A 14,581-nucleotide genomic window follows, 5' to 3' on the forward strand; every position below is an offset into this window, starting at 1 on the left:
AATGTATTTACTTTGAATGTAAAGTCATTTTGCACTAACTATATAATGGTTGTCCGTGTTTGCAATTAGGTACATTCGTGGAATGTAATTTGTAATGTGCAATACTCTTGGCACTTTATTCTATTTATTCCTTTATTCTTTTATCTCGTCTTGTTTTTATTCTTGTATTTATTGTTTTTATTTCAAATATTTGTATTCTTGTACTTTTATTGATCTTGCACCTCCCCCGTCACCTACTGCGTTCCCTCTGTCATTGATGATTGTGCAGTATGAATGTGTATATGTCTCGGTGGAGTGCAGAAACTGGATTGCCCTTTCGGGGATAAATAAAGCTATCTGTGTCAGTATCTGTATCAAAGTTAGGTGAGAGGATTGATACCACTCTCAAGTCTGTTTGGTAAAAATGAAACCACAGTCAGCAGCCAGTTTGCATGGCTTAGTTTAGCATAAAGACTAGAAACGGGTGTAAAAACCAAGAGTAAAAATGACAAGTTGTGGTTTGAGGAGGAGACTATTTCGACAAGACTTCAGGAAGTAACTGCTCCCTGCCGAGAAACAGTGTGTTACATATGATAACCCAGTGGTTCTCAACCTTTTTTGCATCAAGGACCCCTAAATTAATGCGCTTTAGGTCACAGACCCTCATTTGATAAGATTTCTCTTCAGGGATCTCCATCTGAAAATATGTTGGTTGTTATATGTGATTAAGACCAGAACTCTATAGTTGTCAACTACAGCTGAGGAGATAATCGTGGAGGAAGTAAAACCTATGATCAGAGCAGTCACTCTTATGACTCTTTTTCACATTAGGCTTACTTCAATAGTGAATTAAATAGCTAATTTAAACTATTCACCACTTTTCTGGGGAGCCTCTGGGACTGCCTCGAGGATCCCTGGAGGTCCCCGGACCCCTGGTTGAGAACCACGGGGGTAACCCCCCATGAAACCGCAAACTGATGTTTTACAGTTCAGTTATTGTACGGATAAAACAAAGGAATCATAGTGTGTTAAAGGTAGGGTCGGCAATGCAAGTTATATCACAGGTACAGGTTGTGTTGTAGCCTATTTTTTCCCCGTAGACCTAAGATATTCAGTCTACTCTCTGTACCTGCAGAACTAGTAACACATAGGCTACTGTATTGAACAGAGAGCTAACAGCCTCCTCTGGCATTTATTCGTAGAGAAGATGTAAATATCTCATAGCTATCTGAGCTGTTTCGGGGATAACTACTGTATGTAGAGACCTGATGTCAGTGTTGCATGATATTCAGGAATGTCACTGGAGTTTTTTGTGAAGTAGTGGAGTGCTGAATTTTGCATTTGGTTCAGTTTTCAGGCATTTTATTCAAAATAAAGAAATACTGTACTCAGCAGACACAGCTCCGCTATTATTCCTGGAGTTTAATTCAACTTTAAAAAAAAACAGTACGAACCATGCCGTGTTAGCAGCCTTTTAACCGCAATCATTTAAAGAGATTAAAATCTGGGCGCTGGGTTTATGCATTCACACATCATTCATCATGAATCAGCGTCCCTGAGGGACACTGGATTGGCTCATCAAAGGATAAATCTCTGCAAACTGACATGTCAGTGAAGCCCGTTCCTCCCTGATATACATTTATTTCTCTCTTTCTCTTTAAACAAAGATCTTGATCTCGATGAGACTACCTGCATAAAGATAAAACAAAAACTAATTCACCCCTGAGTAATAAATTATAAGCCACATATTGAAAGAATACTGACGTAGCACACACAGATACTTGGTTCACGTCAGGGCAGGCCTCGGCTTTCAGTTCAGTTTTCAATTCAAACTGTAGCCCCCGTCTTTCTAGTGAAAGATCATTAATATTCAGTTATTTCTCAGAAGTTCATATGACAACATTTCCATGCCCGTTTATAGAGTTTTCTTTTCTCCAACTCACGGCCCAACCTTTTTCTCTCCACTCCTTCCTCTCTCTTTCTATTCCTTATATTGTGATACAGTGCTGCTGGATAGGGCGCAGTGCATCTTGAATGTCTTTCAAGTCTCGGCACAGCAGTGCATATCTTACCTGAGAGCGGTGGAGTTGCAGCAAGCTGCTGCCCTGGGGCCTCAGAGCCTTCCACCCAACCCCCACCCTCCTTCAGTGTGGTCCGTGTCCTCGCTGGTACATTGGAAATGGGCGCAACCTGGAATACAGTTTCCCTGTCAAGGATTATGCAGACATTGTAAAGGTAGAGTAGTGCTTATATGGACAGCCATGTTTGTCTTTTCTCCACCTGCATTTAATATGTTCTCTCTTATGAGTGGGTTTTGACTGAATTAAAACATGCTTTGTCTTGTGACGTTTCTATAAACTACACTGATTGTACAGTACATTTAAAGGAATAATTTGATATTTTGGGGAGAAGGCTTATTCGCTGTCTTGCCCAGAGATGGGAAGATCAACACCATTCTCATTCATACAGTACATATCAAACTAACAAGATTTTGTTATTAATTAATTAGCTTAAGAGGTTTTGTTACCTTTGGACAGAGCAAGGATAGCTGTTTTCCCATCTGACTCATGCCAAACAGAGTATGAGCAACACATTCTCATCCCAACTCGTCACATACCGCTGCTTTGTCACGCAATTTTTTTGCATCAAAACAACTGTAGTTAGATTTAGAAAAGAAATACATGGTTGGTCTTAAAACTACTACGTTTGTACAGTGAAAATGAACGTTGTGAACACGGGAGACGAACGAACAGCTGATTGTAACGTGACGCACAGAACAAGAACAGCGGCCTCCTGGATGAAAACCTTGTGTTGTTGGACCCATCCACCTCCCTTCCCGCCCACCTGGTGTGTCTTTTTCGCTCCAAACTACGTCACCACACTCCCGGCGCACTTTCTCATAGCGTTTACTGTTGCCGCGGATGCATTGACATTGTAGTTAACGGAACGCCCGGTGCGTTTCATAACGGCGCTAAAGGGTGCCGTGTGCGGCGTACCGAATGCCAACGCCCGTGACAAGGCCTCGTTATTTAACGCCCTGGGAATGAGAACGGGCGAGGATTGGAGTGGTATCGATCTTCTCAGCTCTCAGAAACCAATAAGAAGTATTTCCCAATATGTCAAACTATTCCTTTAACATGTTGCCACTAGATTGTCTGGTAAAATCAGCCTGTCAGAACTATAAAGTCAACCATTAAACCGGGAGCCTGCAGATTTATGTGGATATTAAACCCGACGGCTGCCAGCTGCATTTCAGCCTTTTCTACAAAATGGGTGTTAATCAGGATAAATCAAGAAATATTTTTGTGTTCATCAGGACAGAACGGGCCAAACTTTCACCTTAACTCCGTCAGAGTTCTTCTCACCGTCTTGAATACAGAGCTCTTTGCTTACGTGCAGCGCAGCATTCCAGGCAAGCTGAAACACGACTGTGTGTGTTCCCTGTCTGAGGGAATCAGTTAAACTGGGCGGATAAGAGGAAATGGGTCACACACATACAACTCTAACCTAAGAGTGCAAAAAAAATAAAATAAAAATGTTAAACTCATGTCACCTCCTGGCAGGTATTCTGAGGTAAAGTTTAGAGCACGTTGCTTTCACATAATTCAAATATTTCCACCAAATGGGCACTGCACTGAAAAAACACTTCTATGATACAATCAGCCCTGCACTTTAAATAAAAAGAAAAATACTAAATGAGTTGATTTACATAAAAGCACGGTTTTTATGGCATTCTCCATCAGCCGCTTCACTCAAACAGGGAATAAATCCTCTAAACAACACGCCTAAAGAAACATCCCTTTGAAGGAAAGGCAGAGACGGTATCAGCAAACCTAAAAAGGGCTTATTACGTCTGTCATTTCCATAAAATGTGGGTTTTGAAAGTACCCCGGGATGGGTTTATTACTGATACATTTTCACCACGGTAGTAATAAGCCGCAAAGTTTCCAGTTGCTATAGTCAACTTGAAGTTTTCAGAGAGATTTTATGGGATTAATAGCTAACTTTCAAGGTTACTGGATTTAATTTAGACATAAAGGGGTTCAGGATGCTTTCAAAAATGCTTTTATGTATATTATAAAATTATTTTGAATTGATTTTAGGAGGTTAATGTGCTGAATAGTGCTTGTTGACACTGTTTGCACGCATTAGTCATCAATTTGCTCCTGCGTTATTATAACCAGAACAAATTTCTGCATGTTGCACACGGTGATATACAGATCATGATGTTTGTATTTGAAAAGTTGTTTTTTTTGCGGGGGAGGACAGGGTTTGACTTTTTTTCCTGTGTAAAGAGGGCTGTACTAGGGTGTGGACTGGCTTCAAGGCAGAAAAGGGGGCGAGGTTTAACCCAGCTACTGCATCGCTATTGGTGGACACTGAGGACAAAAATGCCTGTACCTGGTGCAGGTAAACAGACTGACATCAGGCACAGCAAGGGTACATCGACTGGCGGGATTTACTGCAACCCCTTCAACTTCATTTGACTGACCGTTTTTATTTTGTGAGTTTGTGGCTTTTGTACAGGTTTGTGTTGCATACTTTGTCTAACTACAGACTACAGCAAAAAACAGGCAAGTTAGCATTTGTAGGTTTATTTCTTTGATAAATGTCAGGCACTGGTGCTTTGTTGTGTTGTATTTCTTGTGCATTTCACACATCTTTCCTTATCGAGCAGGTGAGTCGCAGTCAGAGGTTGAACAGGTGACGACGGTGCACGTTTATCCGCTGTTGCAAGTTCTGTTTTAGCTGCAGAATTAAGTCTGAGGAGGGGAGACATGAAGGTTTGTGAGAGAGGCAGTAATAGAGGGTTTCATTTGTGTGGGTTTGGTTTCTACATGTTTAACAGCAGCAGCCTGCATTCATTGGGCTCAAAAGACTCCAGAAGGATGGGAAACAGTGAAAACAGGTCCTGTCTTGTGCAGGGAGGGAGAGGCCGACCCGACACACCCTTCACACTCACACACAGGAAGATACACGACACACACACCCTGTTTTTCAAGTATGTTTTCTTTTTAACTAATCTGCGTCTTCTTTTCTGACAGAAAAAGAAAGAATGACATCACTGAAAACGTTGAAGGGAATCAGCCGTGTCAACTGTGTCATCCCCAGTGAGTCCTCACCGGAGGCGCCAGCACGCTCTAATGAAACCGTCCATGTATTCTATCCTTCATTCCACCGGAGTCTGTGTAACGTGGCAATCAGATTTCAGTGGTTTGAAGAGTAAAACACATGGGATTTGTCATCTGGAGAGAGCTGTCCAAAGAATAAAGTCACAACAAAGAGGGTTTTAATGGTTGCAGCTTTTACAATAAAGGTGAATGTTACTGTGACAAAAGATCAACCTCATTGTATGTCTTTTGATGTCAACCTGGTGTTGAATGCAACAGTTCTGCACAAGCACAGAAAGAGGACTTCTCCTCCTCCTCCTCCTCCTCCTCTTCATCACCTGCATTGCGACAGCAGCTGAATAGCGCCGCACTGATTGCACTTTAGAGTTATTGCAGGATCGCAGAGTCCTGGCAGCCCCACTTTATGTCTTTTGGACTGTCACTCACAGGGGTTGTTATGTTCTCCTCACCCCGTCTCTTTGCCCTTGCTTCTCCAAGACATAGCAATTACATAATGACTCCTAAATTCCCACATTACCACATCCACCGCAAGCTCTTCAGGGACTGTTCCTAGACACATTTGTGTCCTCAAATTCGCCTCTTCTTATAACGCAACCCAAAGAACTCAGACATACTTATTCAGCATCGTAGTGAGTGATTCAGTATTGAGTAATGAACATCTTTTTCATCTTTTTTTTCCTTTTGATAATATAGTTTTCCCATCGGGTTTTTAACCAATTCTCTGTTGGACAATTAACCTGCCTCATTAGTATTAGCAGATTCTATTCAAAGCCTTAATTATAGCTAAATAGGCTGCTGGAAGTCATTTGACAGCTACATTGAGCCCCGAGTCACCCAGCTATAATTCTTCCACCTAATTAAGATGGAGAGAACATAAAGAACAAACAAACAAAGCCACATAGTGCCAGATCAGCAGAGATTCATACAGACCTGCATTGAGTAACAGCGTTGTTATGACAGTTTTCTTCCTTAATTACAGACTGTGAGACATGAGGTTCGCCCTGCCCACAGGTACACCATCTCATCCAGAACTACAGGTGTTAAACTCTCATCAGTAATAAACACCATATCTGAAAAGTCTCATAAACAAGATGTTTTAAAAAAACAATAAAAAAAAGCATAATCATTATGAATTCACAACCACGGAGGAAAGGAGAGTGTCTCCTGTAATTCCCTGTCACAAAACATCATATACCCAATATATACAAGACCCATGACCCATGACCCATGACCCACACTTTACAAAGCTTCATCCTCATCATCTCAGCTTCCTCAGCTGCCCCGTCAGTAATCAGCCATCCCAGCAGCAGGCCTCACATAGTAGAAAGACACGTGTCTTTCTCCTGAACAGGCTTCTTCTGCACTACACACCTAAGCCTGCCATTCACCTTCCTGTTGGATGCAATGATGACCACGGGGCTCAGCGCTGCATAGAGTGAGGAGAAGAATATACGCAGGTCAGAGATCAGCGAGGAAGTCATGGTTGTCCTCACAGTGAGCGTATACACCCACAGCCCATTATCTACCCCATAAAGAACCACATACAAGGTCACAAGTGCTACGACGGCTTTGGCAGCCCGTTGCTCGGCCCCACCGCTTACCCTAACGCCACTACCGCTGCGGAGTCCCTTCACCTGCTTGCTGTGCTTGTAAAGGAAGACCAGGATGATCAGACTGGCCAGGGTCATGAGGGTCATGGGCACCACATCTCTGCCCACCTGGGCTGCCCCGTTTGCCTGTTTGGACAACTTTGAAGGGAAGTTGACGTAGCAGAATTGTACGTTGATACCGTGGTTTGTCGGGCTGGAGTCATTTTTGGTGCCGAAGGAGAAGAGTATGGCCGCCGAGCTCATGCAGGTGTTGAGGAGCCAGAGGGAGAGGAACACGAAGCCCAAATACTGGGCTACCAAGGTGCGGGCAGAGGCCCAGCGCGATCCAGGAGGGGCGATGCTCAGACACTGGTAGGCACTCAGGACGAAGGTGAGCCAGATTGAGAGGGAACGGCACGTCCTGTAGACAAAGATCACAGCCTTACAGCCCACGTCTCCGAAGATGCTGACGAGGCAGAAGGAGGCCAGGGTCTCCAGCAGACAGCGGACGCCCACCACCAGCAGGTTGACGCAGGCCAGGTGCAGGACAATGGCATCAGTCGGGAGGAGGCGGTTCTCCTGGTACAGCAAGAGGAGGAACGCCAGGATGACGGTAGCGTTACCCGGGACTCCCACAACAGTGAGGGACAGGTAGAGCATCCCACGGACAAACTCCTCTGATGGCATTCCTGCAGGAATAGAAAAAATAAACAAGGGAGCTTCACCAACAGGTGCATTCAAAAGGATGTTGGGGGGGGGGGAAACACAGCAGAAGTTGACACCCCTACCTGAGAAAAGTAGAAGCTAACAAGGTCTGAAGTGGACCTTGTCCCTGATTCCTCTCTACTGAAGTAGTCGGGTTGTTTGTGCTCTTATACTTGCAAACAGGTAACAGTTGTTGGATCTGTTTTTCATGGTCTATTGACTTCTCTTCCCTCAGCCTCCAATTACTTGAGATCAATCCAGATGACTGATTCTGTCCCCTCACTGGGTTTCAGACAGACAGGATAACACACGGAAAGCTCCAACCAGTGGACGGAGAAACTGGTGTTAATGAGCGGATAATATCTATTAGCCACATGTTAGTCAAAAAAGATTAAAACCGTTTCTCAGTGTCACTGTTCCACTGAGCGGAGACTATTGAATCCTTCTTTTCTAATTACCGATCCTATATTTAAATTTCCTTATAAGACCCTTCATATTACTTTTGTATTTTTAATTCCTGCAATCAATTTTAAAAGCCACTACCTATTAAAACAGACCTCTCTTGTGTTGGTTAGTCAAACACCAACACCACAGTGTCCTCCAGTGGAGGAAGCTGAAACAAAAACCAGAGGACGTTCCACTCAGTCTGCATGGTACTGTAGATCATCCACAATTTCCTCTGTAGAGCGTGACAGAGCGTCCGATTTACGATTGTGTAATTCATCCAAAGTAGTAGAGCAGTAAAAAAATCTAAAAATGGAATTAAATCTAAACTGCGAGGATGTTGTAAGGGCAAATAAGTGTTAGTGGGCTGCATGATTTAACTCTCTCATGTCCCGCAGCAGGTAACTGGTAATGAATATTAAGTCCATTTCTCACAAGTACATGATGAGACATGTCCTCCACTGAAATAAAAAGACAAAATGCTACAATATGATCATTAATCAGATTAGTTTAATGCACATTAGCCTTGTGAAATTCACATTTTGAACACGATATAGGAGGATTTCAGGTATTGATAGTGTTGAGTTGGTTTATTGATACTTAATACGGTTATGGAATGTAACTAAGCACATTTACTCATGGTGCATATTTTAGGTACTTGTATTTGACTTTTCTATTTTATGCTGCTTTATACTTCTACTCATTTCAGAGGGAAATATTTGACTTGTTACTCCACTAGTACTAGATACTAGTTACAAAACATACGATCATTTTATAAAATATGATGCTTTGTACACAATATTATATATAGCTTTACCTTAACTTACTGCAACAGTAACATGATACTAACACATCATTACCAATAATCCAATGATATAATATATAATAAAATATGCAGGGGCCATTTTTCTCCATCGAGTACTTTTACTTTAAGTGTATTTTGCTAATATTACTTTTACTTAAAGGAACCGTGTGTAACATTTATGGGGATCTATTGGCAGAAATGGAATATAATATTAACAAGTATGTTTCTTTAGTCTATGATCACCTGATAATAAGAATCGTGTTTTCGTTGTCTTAGAATGATCTGGGTAAATACACATAGTGGGTCCTCTTTACGGAGTCCGCCATGTTGCACCGCCATGTTTCAATAAGAGCCCAGAACGGAAAAACAAAACACTGTCAACTTTTCCTGCTTTGGCCGGAGTAGATAACGTTACTCTCTTCCATCGCCGCCGCCACTCTCACTCTTGCTTCACCACTCACATCCCACGTACACACACACTCTGCACACTGGCTCTGCTCCAAATGGCTCTAAAGAGGGCTATTTGCATTTTTGCGTTGGCTTCAGTTGATTGCAATCTCCTCACCTCACCGCTACATACCACCAGATCCTACACAAAATAACGTTTTTAATGCAGGACTTTCACTTGTAATTGAATATTTTTACACTTCATCCTCCTCCATTGTACTTCAGAACGCTTCAAAGTTATGTTTATTGTCCTTGAAGGGAGATTTATCTTTCAGCCAGGTGAAACACAGAGTGCACACAGACATAAAGGTACATAAAGCACAATAAAAAAACTATAAAATGTGATGTGAATAGAGAAAACAGTAAACAGGTACCTAAACTGATGAATGATCTCTGTAGATTTGATTTGAAAGGTGAAGGCACTCAATGGAATGAAAACACATTTCTTAAGATCACTTTGTGTTTTCAACATTTAGTGTGATTGAGTTATTTTACTTGTATGTTAGAAGGATACGAGAAAAGATATAAATATATAGATAAATAAAATCAAAGGTCGTGGGAGGTCAATTTTGCTCCCCTCCCCTTAAATGCAAATACAGAGTCTAAAAAGGCCCATCAATATCAGACGGGAGACTGCAAATCCAAAAGCCTCTTAAACCATATTTTCGCTGTGGGACAGATTAAGTGGCACGGTGAGGGGTGCCACTTAACAACCAAAGCCTTCTTCAACAACCAAAGCCTCAGCAGCATACTCAAAGGTGCAAAAGGTTAAAAAGTATACATAGCTCTGACCTAACTTGACTTGTATGTTAATAACTAACTTAAACACTTGAGTGGTGACTTGATTTAAGTTAATACAGCACATAATGATGCAAGAGGATGTATTTCTGAACCAGTTGCCAGGTACATGATATATATATATATACAGGTCATGCCAATAACTATGCACAATGTCTTATTTTTTCTGTTGCATGCAATAATATATGTGACACATCATATTGTATTCCCGTATAAGGGATGCCTTTATGGATACAATAAAATCACTTAATGGTTTTGCATGTATAATAAAATACTTTGCACAATATGAGCTGTACTCAAATGAGATTTTCATACTTTTGATAGCACTTTTTAACACACTTAACACAATCCTGTATTAAACTATAAACTTTACCTCTGAGGATATTATTGTAACGTAATTAGTTAATGTAAAATTTAAATTAAATTAGTGCAATGGGGGAAAAAAAACTATTTGCATCAGCCATAAGCAAAGAAATCAAATGTCAGAAGGGAAAAAATAAATTATTTTGCAATGCAGTGTACTGTTCATGATGCAATCCCCTGAGAAGGACATGCTTGAACTTGCCATTTTAATTAGCTCTCTGAACATGTAAACATGTACAGGGGAATAACAAGTTAGGATGCTTTATTCCAAAGCTCACTCCCGGGAGAAAACATGCTTCTCAAACAACAGTGTTTCAGCATAGACGCAATCAGACTTTTACAACTGAGAAAAGAGAAATATAGAATTGACCAATAGGTTAAAGCACTTTTAATTTAAGACACGTTTGTCATTTACAGTTAAAGAAAATCGTGCTGAAATACATTGCTACGAATTGCAAACTTCTGTTGCAGCATATGTCAGTGCTGAGAGTTAAGAACACAGATGAATAATGGGTGATTGTCCCTATGCCCCAAATTAGTACAGACATGCATTGTTTTATGGCTAATTGTCTTGCTCCTCTGTGTCCTTTAACAGGCTCCCAGGACATGAAGGAGGAAAGGAGCGCGAACTGAAGCACCAGCTGTGCATGTAAAAGCCTCTTGATGGCTCATTCAAGGCATCATCAGGCTGCTTTTGCATCAACAATAACCGCACACTGTTGTCTCCGCGGGGGCTGTTTAACTCTATTTTTTAACTCCACAGGGAAATAGCATTATAATATTTGACTGACATGCAGTCTTTCTGTCTATAGAAGCTGAAACTGACATGTGGAAGTTAAGGTACAAGGAAATACCACTCAAGTTTAGAATTCACATATGTTGCTCATATGACCTAAGGCAGCTCAATTACTTTTCATAATGATGAACAATTCCCCAACACTAAATCCTAAAACGAATCTGGAATGCTGAGATGATGTACAGCCTGGAGATGTTTGATATCACGTATGTGATTCCAACCCAGAAACTTTACTCTAATTTCCAGCTGCGCTCATCAGTTGTGATTAGGATGTCACATTAAAACTTAAAGGTACAGTGTGTAGGATCTGGCCGCATCTAGGGTGAGGTTGCAGATCGCAACTAACTGAAATTTCTCCTGTGTGCCAAGCGTATAGGAGAATCTACTGTGGCCGGCACGATAATGTGAAAACATGACTGGCCCTATCTAGAGCCAGTGTTTGGTTTGTCCGTTCTAGGCTGCTGTAGAAACATGCATCCGGCTCTGTGAAGAGAGTGAAGAAACATATGTTGCTTACTGTAATCATTCTTCATATTCCTACTGGCCACTAAAAAATCTATTCCTAATATGTTTTCAGTGGAGGTGATGGGGGACATCCATGAAGTCATTTTTGGTACCAAAGGAGAAGAGTATGGTTGCTTAGCTCATGCAGGTGTTGAGGAGCTAGAGGAAGATTAACCATAGACCGTAAATAAGAAGTGGAAGTATTCATGATGATAGTCATGAGCCATGACGTCACCCGTTGGTTTGTAGACTGCCATTTTGAAGCCTCGAGTTCAGCCTTGATTTTTGGCCATTACCATCTTGGGTTTTTGCAACCAGACGTGACACAAGAGGGTGGAGCTAAGAACAACCAAATGCTGAATAAGACATTTTTAGGCAACCAAAATGTTAAAATTAACTTTCATGAACTGAAAACACACTGTGAAAGGGTTAAAGTTCTAAGACGAAAACTCAGACAACTCCCAGACTGGACAACGCCGTGGTAGTGGCGTGTCAATCACAAGTTAGCAACGCCCTAAATCATACCCTGCTTTATGGTCTATTTGACTCTAAATGGGACCATGATTTGCTAAATGAACATCATGCTGTATTGAAGAAGACTTGAAACTAGCGATTGAGACCATAAACTCATGTTTACAATGTTTACTGAGGTAATAAATCAAGTGAGAAGTAGGGTCATTTTCTCATAGACTTCTATACAATCAGACTTCTTTTTGCAACCAGAGGAGTCGCCCCCTGCTGGCTGTTAGAAAGAATGCAAGTTTAAAGCACTTCTGCATTGGCTTCACTTTTCAGAACTGCGGAGTTGCCCACTGAGGGGAACACAATGTCCAAATACTGGGCTACCAAGGACATCAATTTTTTGTGCCGTCACTTCCATTAAAAGCATGTTAGGTATGAACAGGAGGAATGATTACAGAAAGCTAAATCTGTACGAATGTTCATATGGGCACTGGACTATTGTTTTAATTAAGACTTGAAAAAGTGTGTGTATCCTTCAGTCGTATATTCCCTTTGTGCATGTAGTGCTTGCCCTCTGGAGTCACCTGAGTCAGATTTAGTTTGTTGCTTTAATTTGCCAAACTGTGGGTTGAACACCACAATGTTGGCCAATGATCTCGAGGGGCATCGAAGACCATAAATTGCAATCACACGGGCTATTAAACATTTAATGCACAACAGGCTTTACTTTTCAACTTCAGGTGAGCATGATTTTCACTGAAAGACATTCGGGAGATTGCATGATTATATTCAGGCTATTAGGTTTCTATTAGACTTGATCAAGTTTGGTAACTTGGAGGATGTTTCTTGTGTGCAGTGTATTCATAACAGATTTCTCTGTCTGCTTTTCAAATCATGACCGCTGCAGGATCATGGATCTGTGTGTGACCATCAAAGGAGTCTCCTTCCTCTTGCAAACAGGTATGGGCATCTTGGGGAACACTGTGGTGCTGCTGGCGTACGCCCACATCATCTACACAGACCCCAAGCTCCTTCCTGTAGACATGATCCTGTGCCACCTGGCCTTTGCCAACCTGATGCTGCTGCTGACCCGCTGCGTCCCCCAGACTATGACTGTGTTTGGGCTGAGGGACCTGCTGAATGATCCCGGTTGTAAGGTGGTGATCTACGCCTACCGCATCGGCCGGGCTTTGTCAGTCTGCATCACCTGCATGCTCAGCGTGTTTCAGGCAGTGACCATTGCCCCCGCTGGACCCCGTTTGTCCCGGTTGAAGCCCGCACTTCCCTCCCTGGTCCTCCCCACTTTTGCGTTGCTGTGGCTCCTCAACATGGCCGTATGCATCGCAGCCCCTTTCTTCTCTATGGCTCCACGTAACGGCACCGTCCCTGCCTTCACCCTCAACCTGGGCTTCTGTCATGTGGACTTCAGAGACCACCTGTCCTATGTGATTAATGGGGTGGCTGTGTCTACGAGGGATTTCGCCTTCGTCGCCCTGATGCTGGGCTCGAGTGGTTACATCCTGCTGCTTCTCCACCGCCACAGCCGCCAGGTGAGAGGGATCCGTCGCTCTCAGGGCGGTGGGGCAGAGACCAGGGCGGCCAAAACTGTTATCACTTTGGTGGTTCTGTATGTGGTCTTCTTCGGGATTGATAACGTGATCTGGATCTACATGCTGACGGTGGCAAAGGTGTCACCAGTGGTGGCCGATATGAGGGTGTTCTTCTCCTCCTGCTACGCTGCCCTCAGCCCCTACTTCATCATTTCCTCCAACAAGAAGGTCAAGGCTAAGATCGTGTGCTCAGCTGAGCAAGACCAACCGTCATCGGACAATCAGGAGTCGAGTGACAAATGACACTCGTCCTCTATCTTGACAGGCTGTTGACTAACAAGACAGCAGAGTTCATTTTCAACACTGCTGCATAGATGACAGGCATTTATTGAGACAATGGAGCCTTTAGATAGTAGTACTAGACGGAAGTGTTGCAATAATGTTTTCTCTTATATGTATATTTTAAGAAAAAATCATAAATATATAGGTGTCGGTCTGCCATGTGGTTTGCAGTCTTTTTGTATGCCAGCAAAAAAAAAACACACCATCTTCATTAAAGCTGAAACAATTAGTCAATCAGTAAATTAATCTGTATCAATCTTGAGAACTGATTAATCGTTTCAGTCATTTTTCAAGCAAATATGCCAAACATCCCCTAATTCCATCTTCTCAGTTGTGATGATTTTCTGATTTTCTTGGTCGTTTGTGATCTTACAGTGATTATCTTTGGGTTTGGGATTGCAATTTGAACATAGCCACCATTAAGGGCGCAAAGGTTATGACCTCTTAATTATTTCAGGGAATTTTTAGGTTTTATTGTCTTGAGAAGGTGTTTATATTGTACAGTTTCACGTACATTTCACATGGTATGTTTTTTTTTTAAGCCTGGTTCTGATATTTTTTGAGTCAGAATCCTTAAACTAGACTGTTTAAGGTCATTAAAATAATGAGATTTTGAATTTATCCACCAGAATCATATTCCTGGCATTATGGGAAGTGTTTTGAAA

General features: G+C 42.0%; 2 protein-coding genes across 3 annotated transcripts; one reads left to right on the forward strand and one right to left on the reverse strand.

Annotated features, from left to right (window-relative positions):
* Positions 1-4,559: 4,559 nt before the first annotated feature.
* Positions 4,560-7,387, reverse strand: LOC119503037 (olfactory receptor class A-like protein 1). 2 transcript variants are annotated; one of them, XM_037794566.1, is made up of 2 exons: positions 6,483-7,387; positions 4,560-4,742 (listed from the first exon to the last, which is right to left on the reverse strand). In XM_037794566.1, exons 1-2 carry the CDS (start codon positions 7,385-7,387, stop codon positions 4,592-4,594), a joined length of 1,056 nt encoding a protein of 351 aa, XP_037650494.1. In that variant the 3' UTR covers positions 4,560-4,591. The 2 variants fall into 2 exon arrangements, with proteins under 2 accessions (XP_037650494.1, XP_037650585.1); XM_037794657.1 differs by having other exon boundaries at positions 4,610-4,742; positions 6,500-7,387.
* Positions 7,388-12,384: 4,997 nt separating this feature from the next.
* Positions 12,385-14,037, forward strand: LOC119494642 (olfactory receptor class A-like protein 1). Its single transcript, XM_037780663.1, has one exon. It carries the CDS (start codon positions 12,864-12,866, stop codon positions 13,875-13,877), a length of 1,014 nt encoding a protein of 337 aa, XP_037636591.1. The 5' UTR covers positions 12,385-12,863; the 3' UTR covers positions 13,878-14,037.
* The last annotated feature ends 544 nt before the right edge of the window (positions 14,038-14,581 follow it).

The sequence above is a fragment of the Sebastes umbrosus genome, chromosome 1, assembly GCF_015220745.1.
Source record: "Sebastes umbrosus isolate fSebUmb1 chromosome 1, fSebUmb1.pri, whole genome shotgun sequence".
Lineage (NCBI taxonomy): Eukaryota > Metazoa > Chordata > Actinopteri > Perciformes > Sebastidae > Sebastes > Sebastes umbrosus.

Bases quoted from the DNA above. Each gene is read 5' to 3' on its own strand.
- LOC119503037 (XM_037794566.1), bottom strand. From the start codon at position 7,387: ATGCCATCAGAGGAGTTTGTCCGTGGGATGCTCTACCTGTCCCTCACT. The intron at 4,743-6,482 runs GTGTGTAGTGCA...TCCCCTCCTCAG, and splicing joins AAGGTGAATGGCAGGCTTAG to ACTTAATTCTGCAGCTAAAA.
- LOC119494642 (XM_037780663.1), top strand. From the start codon at position 12,864: ATGTTTCTTGTGTGCAGTGTATTCATAACAGATTTCTCTGTCTGCTTT.